Source organism: Ranitomeya imitator, chromosome 2 (genome assembly GCF_032444005.1).
Source record: "Ranitomeya imitator isolate aRanImi1 chromosome 2, aRanImi1.pri, whole genome shotgun sequence".
Lineage (NCBI taxonomy): Eukaryota > Metazoa > Chordata > Amphibia > Anura > Dendrobatidae > Ranitomeya > Ranitomeya imitator.
Window position 1 is genome coordinate 803,975,755 of NC_091283.1, and position 22,507 is coordinate 803,998,261.

A 22,507-nucleotide genomic window follows, 5' to 3' on the forward strand; every position below is an offset into this window, starting at 1 on the left:
AGCAAAATGATACGGAGATCTTATCATTGTGTCATCCGCAGCCACGATCCTAATAATAACAGAACATTCCACGTTTCCACGGCACATGGACATTTCTGGAACTCTGAGAACATTCCACCGCATTCCGAGAGCAGTGGAATCAGGGGCGGACATATCAGTGGTGCAACCTGGGCCCTAGAGGTAAGGGGGCCATTTTCACCTCCAAAGCAGGAGGAATTGTTGATTACAACGGGCTGCAAAGGGCCCACATACTGTTCTTGTACAGAGGCCCTCTTCTGTCTGAGTCCATCAGTGGTCCAGATAAGTTAAAGGGAGGCTAATCAAAAACTGACCTATTGCTTAAATCAGATTTCTGTTTTAAATATATTTTTTAAACATTTTTTGGGGTATTTTTTTTTAAATATCAAAATTTGTATAAAATAGAAATTTTGCAAATTTTCACACTAGCCTTATCGTTTATTCAGGAAACGTGTACATAGCGAGAATGAACAGACGCCGACCCTAGCTTTTGTAAAGAAGTATTTAAAGAGCATGCAAAGGTCATTGTGAAGGGCGGGGTGCAGGGTCACTAGGGAAGTGGGGAGTGGAGACCCCTAGAACGATCTAACATTACCCTGTCAGTCCTATCGTCCCTATATAGGTTCCACACCTATCGCCAAGCAGGATACCTAATCTCTGCCTGACCCTGGCAATAAGCCTTGCACCGGGGAGGACAGGATGAGCGCTAGTCAATCCTTACTAGCACTAAAGACACCTGGGATAGACAAACAAAACAAGAGAACACTTAGCTTGAGAAGACTTAAGGTACCGTCACATTTAGCGACGCTGCAGCGATCTAGACAATGATGCCGATCGCTGCAGCGTCGCTGTGTGGTCGCTGGAGAGCTGTCACACAGACAGCTCTCCAGCGACCAATGATGCCGAAGTCCCCGGGTAACCAGGGTAAACATCGGGTTACTAAGCGCAGGGCCGTGCTTAGTAACCCGATGTTTACCCTGTTACCAGTGTAAATGTAAAAAAATAAAAAAAAACACTACATACTTACATTCTGGTGTCTGTCGCGTCCCCCGGCGTTCTGCTTCCCTGCACTGTGTAAGCGCCAGCCGTAAAGCAGAGCGGTGACGTCACCGCTGTGCTCTGCTTTACGGCCAGCCGGCACTGACACAGTGCAGGGAAGCAGAACGCCGGGGGACGCGACAGACACCGGAATGTAAGTATGTAGTGTTTTTTTTTTTTTTTACATTTACACTGGTAACCAGGGTAAACCTCGGGTTACTAAGCGCGGCCCTGCGCTTAGTAACCCGATATTTACCCTGGTTACCAGTGAAGACATCGCTGAATCGGCGTCACACACGCCGATTCAGCGATGTCAGCGGGTGATCCAGCGACGAAATAAAGTTCTGGCCTTTCTGCTCTGACCAACGATGTCACAGCAGGATCCAGATCGCTGCTGCGTGTCAAACACAACGATATCGCTATCCAGGACGCTGCAACGTCACGGATCGCTAGCGATATCGTTGTTAAGTTGTTCAGTGTGAAGGTACCTTTAGAGATAAACACCAACGTCCTCCAAACTCCAAAAAGGATGATAGCCGACAGCTACTGCTCCAAGCCTCAACAGGGAAATGCAAATAGGAAATAACACCCGCAACTCCCAACAGGAAGTTGGGAATTATAAACACCCAGATCAAGGTGACACCATTAAGGACGGGGGAGGTGGCCACTAGTCTGCAAGGCCAACCGGTGAGACCTTCTGCATCCAGATGCAGTGCGACTGTCTGCAGCCTTTGACACACCCGTGACATCACCTATTGTGATTGGTGGATCCTGTGCCATCAGCTGTGTGTAGAGGAGTTACCAATCTTTCTGATCCTGCCTCTGATGATAATGTGCCTGCTGAAAACTGTTCCTGAAAGCGCATAAAGTAAGAGACTAAAAAGCCTTAGTGGCCAGTGTGAAAATAATAAAATTACTATTTAATTTATTCATTTTTAATAAAGATTGTGATTTGGAAAAAAACAATCCAAAACGTTTTAAAAATACATGTAGCACAAAAACATGATTTAAACAGTATGTTATTTTCTAATAATGGCTTTCATTTAAAGGGGAATTCTCGGTCTAGGAAACAAATTCACAATTTACCACTTTTACAATTTAAAAATATTCACACACTTTTAAGATCTCTGCTTGCAGTCATAGTACGAGCCTTAATTTTTTTTTATCTGTCTGGTAGTATGATGATCACACAGAATTAGTGAGGGAAGGTAACTGGTGTTGTAGATAGATACGAAAGTACATGATCCTTCAGAAGATGTAGACGGGAAAATCAGTGCAGGAATGAAGCTGTTCTAATACGCGGCAGCATGTCCAGTGTCCTGAAATAAGTGGCACATTATTAACTAAAGGTAAGCACTAACATTTTTCCCATGTAGAAGCCGCTGCATATCTCGTGGATATTTGACAGCTGCAACACATGCAGGGGTTGCCTAATAAACAGGCGACAAACATCAAAACTATTTTTCGAGCACACCGAAGACACTCGGTTAGCACCTGAGCATGCTCAGATAACACCTTAACATTCACTCATCACTATTAGTGATGTCTTAAACTGGATAGTATCCATTAGTGAGGACTACGTGTAGCACGTGTATTACTTGGACAGCGACCATCAGCAATATCCGGGTAATATAAAATTGTAAGCACTGGTTTAAGTCGTCCTCTGTTCTTACTTCGTGATAATTTTGGCTACTGCAATCTTTTCCTCAAAGGTTTTCCTCTAGGTTGAGTTTCTCATTTTGGACTACTAGGCTCAGGGGGAAAAAATAATTTCACTAACCCTGACACAAGACCCGGCAAAGCCCAAGAGGGTCCTAATGATGTAACCTAAGTGTTTGCAAAGCTATGTTTTGGGGTTTTTTGTTCTTCCAGAGATTTGGTGTCAATTTCTCTTCCTAAAAGAAAGTTCACTGGTGACTGTTACATTCACTGAAAGGTATCATCCATACTTCATATATTACCGCATTTCTTCACAGTCTGGTTATTGGATTGAACTCAATAAATAATAGTAATTTTATCACATATACAAGATTCTACAAAAAAAATACAAATAATACCCAATAAATACAAAATACAAATATTAAAAATAATACCGTAAATACAATATAAAAATGCTAAAAAAAAATCTACTACACTAACCAACTTTTTTGCATGACTGGTCAGTCCTTTAACCCCTTTACCCCCAAGGGTGGTTTGCACGTCAATGACCAGGCCACTTTTTACAATTCTGACCACTGTCCCTTTATGAGGTTATAACTCTGGAACGCTTCAACGGATCCTGGTGATTCTGACATTGTTTTCTCGTGACATATTGTACTTCATGACAGTGGTAAAATTTCTTTGATAGTACCTGCGTTTATTTGTTAAAGAAACGGAAATTTGGCGAAAATTTTGCAATTTTCAAACTTTGAATTTTTATGCAATTAAATCACAGAGATATGTCACACAAAATACTTAATAAGTAACATTTCCCACATGTCTACTTTACATCAGCATAATTTTGGAACCAAAAATTTTTTTTGTTAGGGAGTTATAAGGGTTAAAAGTTGACCAGCAATTTCTCATTTTTACAACACCATTTTTTTTTTTTAGGGACCACATCTCATTTGAAGTCATTTTGAGGGGTCTATATGATAGAAAATACCCAAGTGTGACACCATTCTAAAAACTGCACGCCTCAAGGTGCTCAAAACCACATTCAAGAAGTTTATTAACCCTTCAGATGTTTAATAGGAATTTTTGGAATGTTTAAATAAAAATGAACATTTAACTTTTTTTCACAAAAAATTTACTTCAGCTCCAATTTGTTTTATTTTACCAAGGGTAACAGGAGAAAATGGACCCCAAAAGTTGTTGTACAATTTGTCCTGAGTACGCCGATACCCCATATGTGGGGGTAAACCACTGTTTGGGCGTATGACAGAGCTTGGAAGCGAAGGAGGGCAATTTGACTTTTCAATGCAAAATTGACAGGAATTGAGATGGGACGCCATGTTGCGTTTGGAGAGCCACTGATGTGCCTAAACATTGAAACCCCCCCCCCCAAGTGACACCATTTTGGAAAGTAGACCCCCTAAGGAACTTATCTAGAGGTGTGGTGAGCACTTTGACCCACCAAGTGCTTCACAGAAGTTTATAATGCAGAACCGTAAAAATAAAAAAATCATATTTTTTCACAAAAATTATCTTTTCGCCCCCAATTTTTTATTTTCCGAAGGGTAAGAGAAGAAATTGGACCTCAATAGTTGTTGTACAATTTGTCCTGAGTATGCTGATACCCCATATGTGGGGGTAAACCACTGTTTGGGCACATGGTAGAGCTCGGAAGGGAAGGAGCACCGTTTGACTTTTCATGCCAAAATTGACAGGAATTGAGATGGGACGCCATGTTGCATTTGGGGAGCCACTGATGTGCCTAAACATTGAAACCCCCCACAAGTGACACCATTTTGGAAAGTAGACCCCCTAAGGAACTTATCTGGATGTGTGGTGAGCACTTTGACCCACCAAGGGCTTCACAGAAGTTTATAATGCAGAGCCATAAAAATAAAACAACATTTTTTTCCCACAAAAATAATTTTTTAGCCCCCAGTTTTGTATTTTCCCTAGGCTAACAGGAGAAATTGGACCCTAAAAGTTGTTGTCCAATTTGTCCTGAGTACGCTGATACCCCATATGTGGGGGGGAACCACCGTTTGGGCGCATGGGAGGGCTCGGAAGGGAAAGAGCGCCATTTGGAATGCAGACTTAGATGGAATGGTCTGCAGGCGTCACATTGCGTTTGCAGAGCCCCTAATGTACCTAAACAGTAGAAACCCCCCACAAGTGACACCATTTTGGAAAGTAGACCCCCTAAGGAACTCATCTAGATGTGTTGTGAGAGCTTTGAACCCCCAAGTATTTCACTACAGTTTATAACGCAGAGCCGTGCAAATAAAAAATATTTTTTTCCCACAAAAATTATATTTTAGCCCCCAGTTTTGTATTTTTCCAAGGGTAGCAGGAGAAATTGGACCCTAAATGTTGTTGTCCAATTTGTCCTGAGTACGCTGATACCCGATATGTGGGGGGGAACCACCGTTTGGGCGCATGGGAGGGCTCGGAAGGGAAGGAGCATCATTTGGAATGCAGACTTAGATGGATTGGTCTGCAGGCGTCACATTGCGTTTGCAGAGCCCCTAATGCACCTAAACAGTAGAAACCCCCCACAAGTGACCCCATATTGGAAACTAGACCCCTCAATGAATTTATCTAGATGTGTTGTGAGAACTTTGAACCCCCAAGTGTTTCACTACAGTTTATAACGCAGAGCCGTGAAAATAAAAAATCTTTTTGTTTTCCCACAAAAATTATTTTTTAGCCCCCAGTTTTGTATTTTCCCAAGGGTAAGAGGAGAAATTGGACCCCAAAAGTTGTTGTCCTATTTGTCCTGAGTACGCTGATACCCCATATGTTGGGGTAAACCCCTGTTTGGGCACACGGGAGAGCTCGGAAGGGAAGGAGCACTTTTTTACTTTTTCAGCGCAGAATTGGCTGGAATTGAGATCGGACGCCATGTCGTGTTTGGAGAGCCCCTGATGTGCCTAAACAGTGGAAAACCCCCAATTATAACTGAAACCCTAATCCAAACATACCCCTAACCCTAATCCCAACGGTAACCCTAACCACACCTCTAACCCTGACACAACCCCAAACCCTAATCCCAACCCTATTCCCAACTGTAAATGTAATCTAAACCCTAACCCTAACTTTAGCCCCAACCCTAACTGTAGCCCCAACCATAGCCCTAACCCTAACCCTAGCCCTAACCCTAGCCCTAATCCTAGCCCTAACTCTAGCCCTAACCCTAGCCCTAACCCTAACCCTAGCCCTAGCCCTAACCCTAGCCCTAACCCTAGCCCTAACCCTAACCCTAGCCCTAACCCTAATCCTAACCCTAGCCCTAACCCTAGCCCTAACCCTAATGGGAAAATGGAAATAAATACTTTTTTTTAATTTTTCTCTAACTAAGGGGGTGATGAAGGGGGGTTTGATTTACTTTTATAGCGGATTTTTATGATTGGCAGCCGTCACACACTGAAAGACGCTTTTTATTGCAAAAAATATTTTTTGCGTTACCAAATTTTGAGAGCTATAATTTTTCCATATTTTGGTCCACAGAGTCATGTGAGGTCTTGTTTTTTGCGGGACGAGTTGACGTTTTTATTGGTAACATTTTCGGGCACGTGACATTTTTTTATCGCTTTTTATTCCGATTTTTGTGAGGAAGAATGACCAAAAACCAGCTATTCATGAATTTCTTTTGGGGGAGGCGTTTATACCGTTCCGCGTTTGGTAAAATTGATGAAGCAGTTTTATTCTTCGGGTCAGTACGATTACAGCGACACCTCATTTATATCATTTTTTTATGTTTTGGCGCTTTTATACGATAAAAACTATTTTACAGAAAAAATAATTATTTTTGCATCGCTTTATTCTCAGGACTATAACTTTTTTATTTTTTTGCTGATGATGCTGTATGGCGGTTCGTTTTTTTGCGGGATAAGATGACGTTTTCAGCGGTACCATGGTTATTTATATCTGTCTTTTTGATCGCGTGTTATTCCACTTTTTGTTCGGCGGTATGATAATAAAGCGTTGTTTTTTGCCTCGTTTTTTTTTTCTTTTCTTACGGTGTTTACTGAAGGGGGTAACTAGTGGGCCAGTTTTATAGGTCGGGTCGTTACGGACGCGGCGATACTAAATATGTGTACTTTTATTGTTTTGTTTTTTTTATTTAGATGAAGAAATGTATTTATGGGAATAATATATATATATATTTTTATTATTTAGGAATATTTTTTTTTATTTTTTTTTACACATTTGGAAATTTTTTTTTTTTAACTTTTTTACTTTGTCCCAGGGGGGGACATCACAGATCAGTGATCTGACAGTTTGCATAGCACTCTGTCAGATCACTGATCTCACTTAGAGCAGTGCAGGCTTCACAGTGCCTGCTCTGAGCAGGCTCTGTGAAGCCACCTCCCTCCCTGCAGGACACGGATCCGCGGCCATCTTGGATCCGGGCCTGGAGCAGGGAGGGAGGGAGGTAAGACCCTCGCAGCAACGCGATCACATCGCGTTGCTGCGGGGGGCTCAGGGAAGCCCGCAGGGAGCCCCCTCCCTGCGCGGTGCTTCCCTGCACCGCCGGCACATCGCGATCATCTTTGATCGCGGTGTGCCGGGGGTTAATGTGCCGGGGGCGGTCCGTGACCGCTCCTGGCACATAGTGCCGGATGTCAGCTGCGATAAGCAGCTGACACCCGGCCGCGATCGGCGGCGCTCCCCCCCCGTGAGCGCTGCCGATCGCTATGACGTACTATCCCGTCCAGGGTCAGATAGGCCCAGGGCACCTGGACGGGATAGTACGTCTAAGGTCACAGAGGGGTTAAAGGTCCCATATGACCTTCTAGAAGGCAAAATGTGCCAGAATTTTTGCAGAAAAGGAGGCAAACCAGTAGGAAACAGTGAGAAAAATAAGTATTTGATGCACTGCTGATTTTGAAAGTTTTCCCACCTACAAACAACGGAGAGCTCTGTAATTTTTATCATAGGTACACTTCAACTGTGAGGGACAGAATCTAAAAATAAAATTCAGAAAATCACATTGTATAAATTTTTTGTGATTTTCTAGCTTTTATTTTTAGATTCTGTCGCTCACAGTTGAAGTGTACCTACGATAAAAATTACAGACCTCTCCATTCTTTGTAGGTGGGAAAACTTGCAAAATCGGCAGTGTGTCAAATACTTATTTTCCCCACTGTATATGGCCAAATTGTATTCTGAACAGTTTTCTTTGACAGTTTTGAAAAAAAAGTGCCTGCGAAAAATGTTGAGGATCCTAAAAACATTCTAATGTAACGCCATGAGATGGCTTGAGGAGGAGAAAACTGGTATGCGATGCCTAACTTATCAACATGTAAAATACCGTAATCAAAGAGTACAACTACCAGCAAAAGAACAAAGAAGGGGACCCAGTGCATAAGTTATTATATTGCCTAAAGTGGACCTGCCAGCTGCTCCCAGCCCCCTTAAACTGCCACAATGTCTGTGCTCCACCATATTTCGGTAATCTAACCCACTTCTTGTGTCTCTGCGATCTCTTGAAACTTTCAAAGTCAAGTTTCATTCTGCTATCGCTATATAATTGTCCCATGTCTAGTCTGGTGGAGAGTTGATTTCCCCGGACTAGTCCTGTCTACCATCTGGTAAACACACTCGTCTGTGTACAATTTTTCAATTTACATAATTTGCAAGAGCCATATCACCATCATCATACTTTGACTACCCGACCAGAGACTATGGGTCTAAAATGAGTAATCCGAGCAGGTCCCCGGTGGCTATTTCGCACCCCATTCATCATGGCTGATAGGAGGAGACCATCGCCTGACTTACGCTGCCCTTGAATCTTATATATGGTTCCCTTTACCATCATGTAGGAATTACAATGACAGATAAATGACCCAGAGACATAAGAATCACATATGAATAAAAAGACAGCTTACTTGTCTGAGGTCAATGAATGCCAACTGCAGCGTATCCTCCTGGAATCCGGGGACTGGATCAGAACTTGCAAACACTGAAAAAGCAAATTGATAGAATTTTACATAAGATGCTTCATCATTTATTTTCTTTAACTGACTGCGATTTAACAACTGAAGAATAAAACATGCGTCTGAAATTATTAATATTCAGGGCCACAAAGCAAATAATGGCGGCAAATACACTCAACAGCAAGCACGTAACCGGCACCACCTGCAAGTCGAGTCAAGTCCATGGAGCAAAGGTGAGATGGCTTGAGGTGCTATTATTGTAAATCCTTAAGGTAGGAAACCATCAACAATCGTGGTAACTGTTACTCGTAATATTTCATGAAAGGCATTTTCCATGTTGCTCTTTATAACTTCATTTGTTATGAGTCGCTCGTAAAATTCTCATCAATTACTGCTCATACCACTTTATACCTGTATTCTTAACATGTCACTTACGCACCTTTTCTTCTCTCAATTACATTCGATTTTCAAGAGCTTCTCTGGCTTAAGATTAAAACACACAACAAGCTATGATCATGGAGAGCTTACTGACGCCCCGAGGGGAACGATTACAGGAGGGTTTTTCGATGATACTAATTCTGAAGCTGTCAACATATTTGAAACATCTGCTTTTGTTATAGCGTCTGCTCCTTGGAAAAAGTCTACCTCTGGTGAGACAGTCATTAAGGAGGATACCCTCAGAGGTGGGAGGGCGCTTAACGTGCAAGTGTGGTGTAATCCTCTAAGAACCGGCGAGGAATGCTATTCTCTACCTCTAAAGTGGATGTCACCATACAGATGTCCGGACAGAGTGATTTTTTTTATTTTTTCCATTGGATGTTCTTGAAGTCTTTAGGATAAAAAAAAAAAATCTTAAAAGGAAGATAAATGTGATTGGATTACCTAAATCATACCAGCTGTCAACTGTGGAATTGTCCATACAATTCTCGCTGGTGCTTTAATTTGCACTTTGTGTTATCATCGAGTGTCATAACCATAGAATAAAGCTTTGACGATAGCTTTACTTTCCACTGAGTCCAATTTATGTCTCTATCTACTATGAGTGGATCAAGGCCCCCATACATAGTAAAGTTGTCCAAACTTGCCGATCATGGAGGAACTGGCCAACCATCCAATGTGCACGAAGGCCTCCCGACTGTCTCTAGACAGATGATGTTAGGGGAGATAAGGACCAAGCAGTTTATATTGAAGCACCCAATCCATTTGCTTTCCCGTCTTAGGAAGTGACAAAAAGCGGTGTCTTCTAGTGTCTTTTGTCCCCTCTCTCCAAGGTTGGCCAAGCTTTCAAGTTAACGGTGAAGCAAGGAGAGGCAGCTGTCAACTAAGTGAGTCAATGCCCCTGAGGAAGCAGAGGACGCGAAACACGTGTTGGGAGGTGATGTGGCGAGATGTGCTGTTACTTCAACCTATTATTGGTAATAACCTGTTTTGACATGCATCTATCAGCCACTGTGTTCAATTTGGGCACATAAATTGTCTGTGCCAGAGCATTGATAATGTTATTAGAACTATCATATACTGTATTATTATTTCTGCTGTTACCCTTTTCTCCTACGTACAAGAGATGGGATATGTCGAACGTTATATGTAATGCCTATGCATATTATTCTTTACATATCCTGATTTATCAGGGAATTTGGTTAATGTCACGCTCTGACACCATTATACAACCAGGGATGAATTCCTGACATACACTTATTTTATATTGGTTATGGTTTTTTTAACTGACCCAAATAAAATGTTGTAATCTTACAAAGGTTTTTTGGACTCCTATTTTTCTCCTGTGTTTAAATGAGTCACCGAGTATCTGAGGTCCTTTTAGATGAGACAATCCAGGTCGTTGGCTATATACAAGCCCATTGGAGGTTGTTTACCGGCCAACGAATAATCCGCACTCACAGAATAATCATTCATACAAATAGAATATGATGTTACCATCAGCACATGTCTTGTTTGCCATCATAAAAATCATCCCCCCTGATAGACAGCCATTTTTGCTCATCCGTCAGGTGATTGCCGGCAGGAACGACCCTTCCTACGAAAGCTCGTTTGCCAATTATTGGCCCATTTAAAGGGGCATCTTCAAGTTAGTTGCTCTTTGATTTTATAGTTCTACTCATTTTAAAGCAAAGTCCTGGACCAGGAACCAATCTAGGACTATGAAGACCACAGGAAGCAATGATGGTTTCTCAAAATAAACCAGATACAAAAAGGAGGACACTTCTGCCGTCTGGCACGCAAATATATGAGGATATCTGGTGCTCACACAGATCGGAAAATTATGCAATGGACTTTTATTCTCGTATGTTGATGGCATTGTGTAGAAATAAATATATATAGACACTTTCCAAGTTTATGGATGAGAAACGGTCGCACATGGACATGCGGCAGCAGCAACCTCCATACAGCGAAGTTGTCAGATCAGATCTCTGGCAGTAATAAATCGCAGCAGTGGAACACGGCAGCAGTAAACCAAGGATTCAAGTTTTACGGGACACAAGAAAGACAAAAGTGCATCCTCTCTGCCTTCTATCCTGCCCTGGGGAGGGACTAATCATGCGATCGCTCCCATACAGATGGCCATGCCTAATTTATGCTTCACACTACACACCTGCCCTTATGAATGCCATCAGAACACATCATAAATTACGGCTTCCAGTTTGGACTGTCATATTTCCTAGCCGTGCTTTGACTCATAATGTATAATGTATTCTTGCATTATAAGTCATCATAAAAACAGAGATTTGGAGCTGATGGCATTTTTCACTATATTGGAAGCCGATGGAGAAGATTGGAAAAGGTTTTCCTTTTTTGCACAAAGCATTTACATTATAAAAAGTGTATGAAAAAGGAAATCATCTGTCATACAACGGCATATATGATATATAACCCCTATTAGGACACAAGAGCAGCGTGGCGTCCCCCACTCACAAGCCCCCTCTAAGCAACGGATATAAGGCTTCGCCTCGATAATTGACACTACTATGTATTACATGATCACCATATTTTACTACATAAAATATACGACTCTGCCCTTAGTAAAGGGGTTGTCCCACTAAGTTCACTTATCAACTATCCACAGGTGAGTAATAGCTGGTAATAAATCTGTAGGGACCACCACAAGCCTGAGAATGGGGGTCCCAAATCTCCCCAATGTGATTGGAACGGTGGGGTGCACGCATGTATGTACGTCTGCTCCATCAGTCCCATAAAAGTGAATGGAGCGGGGTCATACATGTGCATGACCATTGCTTTCATACAGGGAACTTTGGGACCCCTTTCACAAGATCGGTGGTGGTCTCAGAAGTCAGACCTCCCGGCAATCAAATATTTATCGCCTATTATGCTGGATAGGTGAAAAAATATATTTAGTAGGAAACACAACAGGCTCAAAACAACGGCTGATATTGCACAGTTCAGCCCCATCCCGTAACTGAGGAACCCTTTTAAACTTAAGGCCTAGTCACACTTGCTGACCATGTTCGTTAATCTATCGTCGACCAGCTATATACAAGTCTATCGACGGCTGATTAATGGCCTGTTTAGACATGCCAACCAGAATCCTATTGGGAAAAAGCAATCATGAATGCGATTGCTCAGTGTGCATTGAAAAAGATCGTTCTCAGCAGCACACCTCCTGTTTACACTGGACACTGTGCTGCCGAGAAAAACGATTTTAATGCCTGAATGATCCAATTGAGAGTTCATCAATTTTCATCTTGTGTAAACATGGTGGCAATCACCCGACGAACCAGCAAAAAACTGCTTACTATGCTATGCATGCTGCTGTGTAAATAATCGACAGATGAGCATCTAGGAACAAGACAAAATCCACTCCTTTTACCCCACTATTTCAGATTAAATATACAGGGTTATATCCAAAATTAAAAGTTATCACCTATCCAAAGTATAGGTGGTAACTTGTGGATCCGAAACGCCCCCTCAGAATGGAGCAGTGGCGACACATGTCCACCACCTCTCCATTCACTCTCTATGGGGCTGCCGGACGTGGCCAACTAGAGCGCTCAGCTACATGGTCGGCCACTGCTCCATCCTGACGGGAAGTTTCATAGCCTTGCTGATGGGATCGGCCTGACCCGACTGATTAGCAAGGCATTACCTATTCCTTGGGTAGCCGATAAGTTTTAATGATGGGGATAATCCTAAACCGTGCTGTCTTGCTGTACACAGTATGATACATCTGAATAGTTGACGAGTCACATTCTTGGCGCGTGTTGGCATGATGCTCAGATATGATATCGGCGTGGCCATCACTAATTATATCCAGCGACTAAAGTCTCGTAATCGCCACATTTTAAAAACTTTAACTTCCCTTTACTGACATCTCCAAACTAAGAAATAATGATACCGAAAACCAGTTGCGCGGTCATTAAAGCCTGCACATTAAAATGTAGGATGTTGTAGAACACAACCGCCCCTCCTGCGTCTGTAAAACCTAAAAAGCCATTTATCAATACAATAGGAAGCTACCTGCCATTTGTGAGTTATTTGCACACTCTGAGTGCTAATGGAACTGTCACCAATGTAGCCATTAATCCCAAAATGTCAAAGGAGAAAAGCTGGAGGAGGCCGATGAGAAAGGTTATAAATCACGAGGAACACAGGGATGCACAGAATGTGCCTGACAGACCTTATGAATGAAATCCAACAATAAAAGCAGCTTTTACATCCAGATCTGCTCCTATGTGACTGTCATTAGAACAATAGGAGGCTCTTCATTGTATTCTCTTATCACGTTGTTACTTTTCCCGACGCTTTGTAGGATAACGTTCACCATCGCGGAGTCGTTTCGAAGGCAACATACATCAGCAGAAGTCTCGTTATTCGCAATTAACCAGCAATTATTGAAACATATTGCTGATATCTAAAGATGTTATTTGTCTCGGTGCTTCAGGATGGTCCATATGGCCATCTACAATCAGTCATGTGTCAATTAGCGCCTCGTACGTTGGATATTTTTTAATGAAGCAGCAGAATAAAGCCGTCACATGTTGACTAAGTCAGAAATGTTGATTGCCTGGTATTTTCCATTTATTGGCTGAATCTTATTAAAAGCCTTCATTTTGGCTCAATGTTCAAGTTCCTTGGGAGTAGTAAGAACTGCAATCCTTTTATCTCATAAAAATAATGTCACTCTGTGTAATTAAAGGGGATGTATGGCTTAGAAAAAAAGTAATTCAGGGTGGATAACCGTAACGAAAATCTGATGATTTTGGCAGACCCAGATGTCCATCTAATGTAGGGGTGTCCGAGGGCCACATTGTCATACAAAAACCTTTTCCAGGGGCTTCAATAAAACTTAAAGGGTATTACCATCTAAGACATTTATGGCTTATTATTCTTTTAGTGCACCTTTAGTTGCTGAGTGCCTTTAATATCTGATAGGTGCAGCTTCCTCTTCCATGACTGCTGCTTGTTCAAGTACATATCCGGCTCTCGTCCAAAGAAAGCAAGAAAAAGGCCAATTTTGTTCCATCTCATTTAAAGCCAACAGTAGAGAACATCATGGGAATCTTTACGTATTTCTAACCTCGACTCCTGAATTATTGCTCATATGACTAAGAATTAAGGACCCAGGAGTCAGGGTTCGAAACGCGTGAAGGATGTGAAACATGTGAAGGATAGTTTTTCTTGCCCTCATCCTCAGTTCCCACCAATAGGGACTACAGTGTTCTTGTCTACCACAATCAGCCTGCCAGAGAGGAGGGACCACCACACATGTTAATGGGAATCTGTCAGTAGGATCAACCCTTGTCAGCCGTCTATATGGGCAGGTAGGTCATAGGAAGCTGAATAAAATGATACCTTGATATCTGCATTCCAACATCTTACTCCAGAGAAATCCATGTTTTTCTAAATATATAAAGGAGAAGTTAAGATCTTTGGGCGGACACTGATCTCCCTGAGAGTTGCCTCCAGAACATGAGACATGTATTGGCTGACAGTCTGCTCTCCTGATCTCACTGCAGAGCTGTATTTGATTACAACTAACATAGTATACAGTTTAGCAGAACTGAACTTTGTCTTATTACAAACACATTTGCAGCTGCACCTCTCCTCTTCTGCTGTTAGCTCAGCTACAGACCTGTGCCTGATTACAACTAACTTTTCTTTAGTTTTCATCTCATACAGCCAGTGTAGGGGAAAGGCAGTATAGCAGAGATAACAGCACTATGAGTGTGTCAACCTCACCAGTTTAGGTGGGTTGTGTAATCCCCAAGTCCGGGTGTGCACACGGACCCTGGGCGTTGATAAAGTGAACTGGAAGGCACGTGGGCAGTGAGGACTTGGCACACTCAGGAATCTCAGGAGAAGCAGGAAGGACATGGACAAACCAAGGAGTGTGTGTGTCAATGGACCTTAAATGGGTCTGGGGAGATTATGTCATCGATCCATGCCAGGCGACCTGCAAAACCCAATGTGGAGCACAACAAAGGGCAGTAAACCCAGGAGAATGGTGTGAAGCCTGAAATAACCAGGACAGGTGTGTAAAAGAGAGAACTACAGCTGCAGATGTGTTTGTAATGAGTTCTGCTGTACTGTCCCACCCCCCACAATGCCTGCCTTTTAGATAGAAGATGAATAAGTGTTATTTTAAATCTGGCACAGCTCTGCAGCAGAGCGGAGAGCACTATTACAGGACAACTGCAGGCGTAAATGTGTTTGTAATGAGACAAAGAAGAGGTCTGCTGTGTATGATGACAATTGTCAGTCATTACATGCCTTACACTGGTAACACTTCCTTTCATTTACCATAAGTTCTGAAGGCAGATTCTTAGGGAGATCTATGTTCGGCACATAGATCTTAAAAACATGAATTCCTCTGGAATAAGACATGGGGTCGCAGATATCAAGGTATTGCGTTATACAGCTTGCTATGACTTACAGTCATGGCCAAAAGTATTGACACCCCTGCAATTCTGTCAGATAATACTAATTTTCTTCCTGAAAATGTCTGCAAACACAAATTATTTGGTATTATTATCTTCATTTAATTTGTCTTAAATGAAAAAAACACAAAAAGAATTGTTCTAAAGCCAAATTGGATATACTTCCACACCAAACATAAAAAAGGGGGTTGACAAAAGTATTGGCACTGTTCGAAAAATCATGTGATGCTTCTCTAATTTGTGTAATTAACAGCACCTGTAACTTACCTGTGGCACCTAACAGGTGTTGGCAATAACTAAATCACACTTGCAGCCAGTTGACATGGATTAAAGTTGACTCAACCCCTGTCCTGTGTCCTTGTGTGTACCACATTGAGCATGGAGAAAAGAAAGAAGACCAAAGAACTGTCAGAGGACTTGAGAAACCAAATAGTGAGGAAGCATGAGCAATCTCAAGGCTACAAGTCCATCTCCAAAGACCTGTCGGCAGAGGTGCGGTGATGCGGTGGGCGATATGGCGTGCACCTCAGCAGGGTCCCTTCCTGTTTAGGTGGGTGACGCCACAGCCTGGTGTCCATGGGAGGTTGCAGCAGTGCTGTGGCGGCGGCAGAGATGCAGGGATGATGTGGCGCAGTGTGCGGTATGGCGTGAGCAGGGTCCCTTTCAAAGGTGAGGTGACACAGCGGCCCGGTATCCAAGGTAAGCAGCAGAGCTGGGTGAATTATGGCTTTATCGGTGGCGGCGGCCATCTTCCTGAGGCCGTGCATGCGCAGATGAAGTGCTCTGCTTCCCGGGGCTTCAGGAAAATGGCCGCGGGAGCCCACGCATGCACAGATGGAGATTGCGGCAAGCATTTTCCTGAAGCCAAGTTCGCAGATTTAGATCTGCGAACTTGGCTTCAGAGGACCTGGCTTCCATTGACTTCTTTATATATTTTTAAATTGGCAAAAAACTGCAAAAGTCAAAGGAAACCTATATATAGACAGGGAAAAAATGCAAACGTAGTTCATATGTTGTTCTTCATCTTTACATCCCAGACCCAAGAGCTGCAGAACAACAATGCTGCCTACTATGATGTAAAACGTGTTTATAAAAGTTAAACATAATTTGTTTTGCCTTGACTAAAATAAAATGTGGTTATTCTGACTTTTTCTGCATTATCTGTTGTTGGATCAGTAGAGGATTACGTTTCAGATCCGTGTTTCGAAGAAAGGCTTTATGGGTTCAACCTTAACCCAAACTGCTCGGCATATTTATTAATATATGTCTGGTCATTACTCAAGAAGCAAACTTGCTGACATTAACAGGTAACCGTATAGGAAAGAAATCCAAAATATTTGTTGAATGTTCAGTAAATACCTATTACACCCACTCACAACGGCCTCTAACCCCAATCGTTGACCACAAGAGTCGCCAGTCTGTCTGGAAGCACATGTCTAAAGAGGGCACACAACGTCTTGATATCACGACAGGCCAATGGCACTGTCGGGAAAACTTTGGAGTCTATAGATGACGATACTCCCTAGGCTGTCCCATATACTATGTCTACATTTCCTCCATGGCACAATTCATTAGTTTGATGCCTGTAGAAAATCTGACACGTCTACTGTGGCTTAGAATGACTTGGGTAGCGTCCCCTTGGAGAATATCACACAATGACACATTGTGTTCCCTCAACCATTAGTATACGACAGATTGGTGGCCCTGGCATGAGCATGCTTCAGAACTAATACACCTAAGCCACTTTCTTCAGGTCATAGAAGAGATCCTGAAACGTTCACACTTGCAAGAGCCTAAAATAAACTTCATTACACCAGGGCTGATTTCTATAGGACGAGCACTGACATCTCAGAATGTTTTTGAAATGTGATGAGAATCTGAAGTTCTGAAGTGCACAGTACATGCAGGGAGAACATCCAAACTCAATGCAGATGTTGCCCCAAAAAAACCCAGTACTTCAATGATCACCAAATGGTATGTAGACTGTCATAAAATAGGACATAATGAAATGTAAAAAATAACTTGCAATCTCTATGAAATTTCTACTTAAGAAGTTATACTTTGGGCTTTTGGGCCGATAAGTCACCAAAGACCCAAGTCTAATTTCTGCACATAGATGTATTTGCATAGCTTAGATGCAAATTTGCTCCATATCTGCACACATATTGACCACCAGGAATGGGAGCATGTTATAAAACAGAGTAGTGATCTTTCCGATTCCCCTATTCCTCTTCCACCTTACCAGCTCTACCCTCCAGGATCCTTTTATTTCGTCCTCGGTATCTTCTCCTCTTTGATCCAAACACTCAGTCACCCTCATTACTCCTCTTTAGTTTTCCATCGTCCAATGTGTCTCTTGTTTTACCTATTTTACCTTAATCTTGAAATTTCCCAGTTTCCATTATGGATTTTTGATGGACGTTTGTGTACTATTTAATGACACCAACTCGGAATCTGGCAAATTTATTTTTCTCAAACGGTTGTCTCCTTTGTTCATCTCGTCTAAAGGAGTTCTTCTACTTTCTCTACACTTGTTAGATGCAGATCTTCTCTTATAGTGAAACTCTAATATTGAACATGGTGCCTGATCTGCTGTAACCTGACAAGCTCATACATGGCGCCTGAGCCACGGGCAGCATGTATCTGACACTGCCTGTACGATTTCAGCCAGGTATGTTTGACTCCTAAACATTGCAGCATTTCAGAGAAAAATATACTTTAAAAGCTACATGAAGACCAAGCCTCACAGGTGACTTGTCAAAAAAGGACGGTTCCCAGAAGCTCCCATTGAGTGACGGGTCTCTCTCCCTGCATGTGTCTATATGAAGAGATTTGTCAGTCATTGGCAGTGGGCGGAGAGTAACGCCTTTTTGACAAGTCTCCTGTGCGACTTGGTCCCAGGTGGCTTTTAAAGTATTTTTTTCTATGAAATACCATAACATTTATAAGACAAAAATACCTGAAATAGGGATTTTTGTGTACTCACCATAAAATCCTTTTCTCCGAGCCCTTCATTGGGGGACACAGACCGTGGGTGTATGCTGCTGCCAATAGGAGGCTGACACTAAGTGATACAAAAAAAGTTAGCTCCTCCGCTGCAGTATACACCCTCCTGCTGGCTCTCAGCTAACCAGTTCGGTGCAAAAGCAGTAGGAGATCAATAACAATATATGAGCGTATAGCATGTCATATTATAAAAAACAAGCATAAGCTAATAACAGGGTGGGAGCTGTGTCCCCCAATGAATGGTTCGGAGAAAAGGATTTTACGGTGAGTACACAAAAATCCCTATTTCTCCTTCGCCTCATTGGGGGACACAGACCGTGGGACGTCCCAAAGCAGTCCCTGGGTGGGGACAACAATAGATCAGGCCCTGTGTAACCGCTACTTACAAGTGCGCCACCGCGGCCTGCAGAGTCCGCCTGCCCAGACTCACATCTGTGGAAGTGTGGGAATTATAGTGCTTCAAGAATGCATGCGGACTGGACGAATCCGCAAGCTTGCAGGCGTGCCTTGCCGACGCTTGGTGCCTAGAACCCTTGATAGACAGGGAGATAGGCTGACATCTAGCACGGAAGGACTCCTGGATGGTGAAAAGAATTCACCATGTTATCATGGTCGATGAAACGGCTAAACCCTTCCTGAAAATGTCAGGAAGCCTTCCTCTACCGTCAGGAAGCCCAAATAAAACGTCCAACCTTCAGAAGGACGCCGTCCTCAAGACGTACCTACTCAGAGCACTCACTTCGTCCAGAATATGGGGGATCTTATTCCATTTTGTGGACTGGAGCCAAAAGAGATGAGGGAAGAACTATGCCCTCATAACAGTGGTAATACAGTACCACCTTGGTAACAAGGGATGGAGATGGCCTGAGGACAACATTGCCTCGAAGGTAATAAGGGAAAAAAGTCTGAAAGAGCACAGAAGCTAGCTCCGAAGACTTGTCAGAGTGAGAATATCGCAGAGGAGAACGGGACGACTTTCCCTGATAGTAAAGTCTGCCCGGATGAAAAAGGAGCCTACTGTAAGGCTCCTAGGAATAAGAAGGTCCCAATGATCTAACGGTATGCGATGGGGAAGAACTACGTGTGAAAACTCCCTGTGAGAAAGTCCCTACTTGCAGTTGTGCTGCTACAAGGCGAGAAGATACTAGCTCCGCAAACAAAAAACGGACGTGGTCAGTGCGGATCTCTGAGGATCACTGGGGCCCCTTTCTGCTTCCGAAAGGCTTTCGGAAGCAGTGGAAGGGGAGTTATGGAAACTGGTACCACGGCAGAACCAGAGCATGGAGAGCGATGGCTTTTGGATCTCGAGGCCGAACCATGAACTTGAGTACATTGGCCTTCAGTCTGGATGTCATCCCACCTACAACTGGACAGCTCCAGTAAGGACAGATCTGATGGAAGACTTCGGGGTGAAGTTCCCACTGACTTGAGGCGGAACCCTGACGGCTGAATTTGTTTGCCATTCAGAGTTCTACTTCTGGGATATATACTGCCGAGATCACCGAATAATAGACTTCGGCCCATCAGAGAAAGTGAGGTACCTCGGTCATGGCGCCTGACCGTGGGTACCTGCTAGATGACTGACGTAAGGCACTGCCGTGGCATTATCCAATTGAATTCGGATAGGGTGACCCGCCAGAAGGCAGTGGACCTGCTGTAAGACTACCGTTCGGATCTCCAGAACAATGATGGGGAGAAGAAGACTGGCATTGGTAGTTACTAATAACCATTGAACCGGGAGAAAGGCCCTGGATGAAGAAGCTCAGAGACTATTGTCTGAAAGTCTGTTTGACTTGCTGAAAATGAGCGGAGCGAAGGAAACCGCTTCCATTGTCGTCACCATTTTTCCTCAGAACTCTCTTAGCAAATCGAATGAAATGAGGGGGTGAGTAATCAAGTCCTCAGAACTCTCCTTGCGCGAGCTCCCTGTTGAAGGGCCATGACCTTGTCTCAAGGAAGAATTACCATCCTTCTAGAAGTGTGCAGGATCATCCTCAAAAAGGATATCTGCTGGGCTGGAAATGAGGAGAACTTGTCTAAGTGTAGCTGCCATCCCAGGAGAGAAAGTATCGCAAGAGATATAGACGACTCAGCGTAGTCCTGGAAGGGCGGCTAGACAGACCAAACAGGGCAGGACGAGCACGCCTCTAGGGTGCAAGAGAAACATGACATCCGCCATGACCCGAGCGAACACTCTGGGTGCGGAAGCAAGGCCGAAGGACAAGGTTGTGACTTGAAAATACTGTTGACGAATGGAAAAGCGAAGGAATTTCTGCAGAGGGCAAGCAACCCGAATGTCGATGAATGCCGGAAACTGCACCTTTTTCTGTTGAAGTAATGGCTGAGCGGAGGAACTCCATCCAAAGAAGGAGGACCATGTCAAAGGTTGTTAGAAGTTTGAGGTCCAGGGTCGATCTTACTTTTCGTTCCCCTGTTTGGAACATAATAATCTTAATAATAATCTTTATTTATATATAGCGCTAACATATTCCGCAGCGCTTTACAATTTTGCACACATTATCATCACTGTCCCCAATGGGGCTCACAATCTAGAATCCCTATCAGTATGTCTTTGGAATGTGGGAGGAAACCGGAGTGCCCGGAGGAAACCCACGCAAACACGGAGAGAACATACAAACTCTTTGCAGATGTTGTCCTGGGTGGGATTAGAACCCAGGACCCCAGCGCTGCAAGGCTGCTGTGCTAACCACTGCGCCACCGTGCCGCCCACTCAAGATCCCTTAGATCTAGACTGTGCTGGACAATCCTTATACAATCCTTTGTCAGACTCCCGCTCAAAGGATTTGATTGGCCAGTTGTTGCTGGTGTGAATCAAGGTAGTTAAAGGCCCCTTCACATTAAGCGACGCTGCAGCGATACCGACAACGATCCGGATCGCTGCAGCGTCGCTGTTTGGTCGCTGGAGAGCTGTCACACAGACCCATCTCCAGCGACCAACGATGCCGGTAACCAGGGTAAACTTCGGGTAACTAAGCGCAGGGCCGCGCTTAGTAACCCGATGTTTACCCTGGTTACCATCCTAAAAGTAAAAAAAACAAACAGTACATACTTACCTAACGCTGTCTGTCCCCGGCGCTCTGCTTCTCTGCACTCCTCCTGTACTGTCTGTGTGAGCACAGCGGCCGGAAAGCAGAGCGGTGACGTCACTGCTCTGCTTTCCGGCTGACCGACGCTCACAGCCAGTGCAGGAGGAGTGCAGAGCACAGCGCCGGGGGACAGACAGCGGTAGGTAAGTATGTACTGTTTGTTTTTTTACTTTTATGATGGTAACCAGGGTAAACATCGGGTTACTAAGAGCAGCCCTGCGCTTAGTTACCCGATGTTTACCCTGGTTACCAGTGAAGACATCGCTGGATCGGTGTCACACACGCCGATCCAGCGATGTCCACGGGAGATCCAGCGACGAAATAAAGTTCTGGACTTTGTTCAGCGACCAACGATCTCCCAGCAGGGGCCTGATCGTTGGTCGCTGTCACACATAACGATTTCATTAACGATATCGTTGCTACGTCACAAAATGCAATGATATCGTTAACAATATCGTTATGTGTGAAGGTACCTTAAGGTCTCCAGCCAGGAGACCATTGCTCTAGCAATCCATGCGGCCGCTAGGGAGGATAGAGCGCTGGACCCGAAGCCGCAAGACGGAACGAACCAGATCTGCTATCTGACAGTCCGTGGTATTTTTAATTGATGACCCATCGGGTAGGGATACTGGTAGGTATACCACAGGAGATTCTCCCCGGTTAATCTGCCCCATGGCAGAATGTGCGGCTGCATCCAGCAGGTCATAGTCTCTTGCCATCTCCTCTTTTCACGGTGCAGAGATAAAAATTAGGAACCCTCGATCCATCAACCTCTTAACAGGGAAGTGGAGAGGAATTGTCCGCCTTCTTGCATCTTCCGCTAAATAGTGGTGAT

General features: G+C 43.6%; 1 protein-coding gene across 4 annotated transcripts in view; it reads right to left on the minus strand.

Annotated features, from left to right (window-relative positions):
* EXOC6 (exocyst complex component 6) overlaps window positions 1-22,507 on the minus strand; it is a 300,123-nt gene that overhangs the window by 59,764 nt on the left and 217,852 nt on the right. For all 4 annotated transcript variants that reach the window (XM_069753785.1, XM_069753783.1, XM_069753784.1 and 1 more), the window contains one exon: window positions 8,601-8,674. In XM_069753785.1, the coding sequence (XP_069609886.1) occupies window positions 8,601-8,674 (74 nt within the window). The remainder of the gene's footprint in view (window positions 1-8,600; window positions 8,675-22,507) is intronic.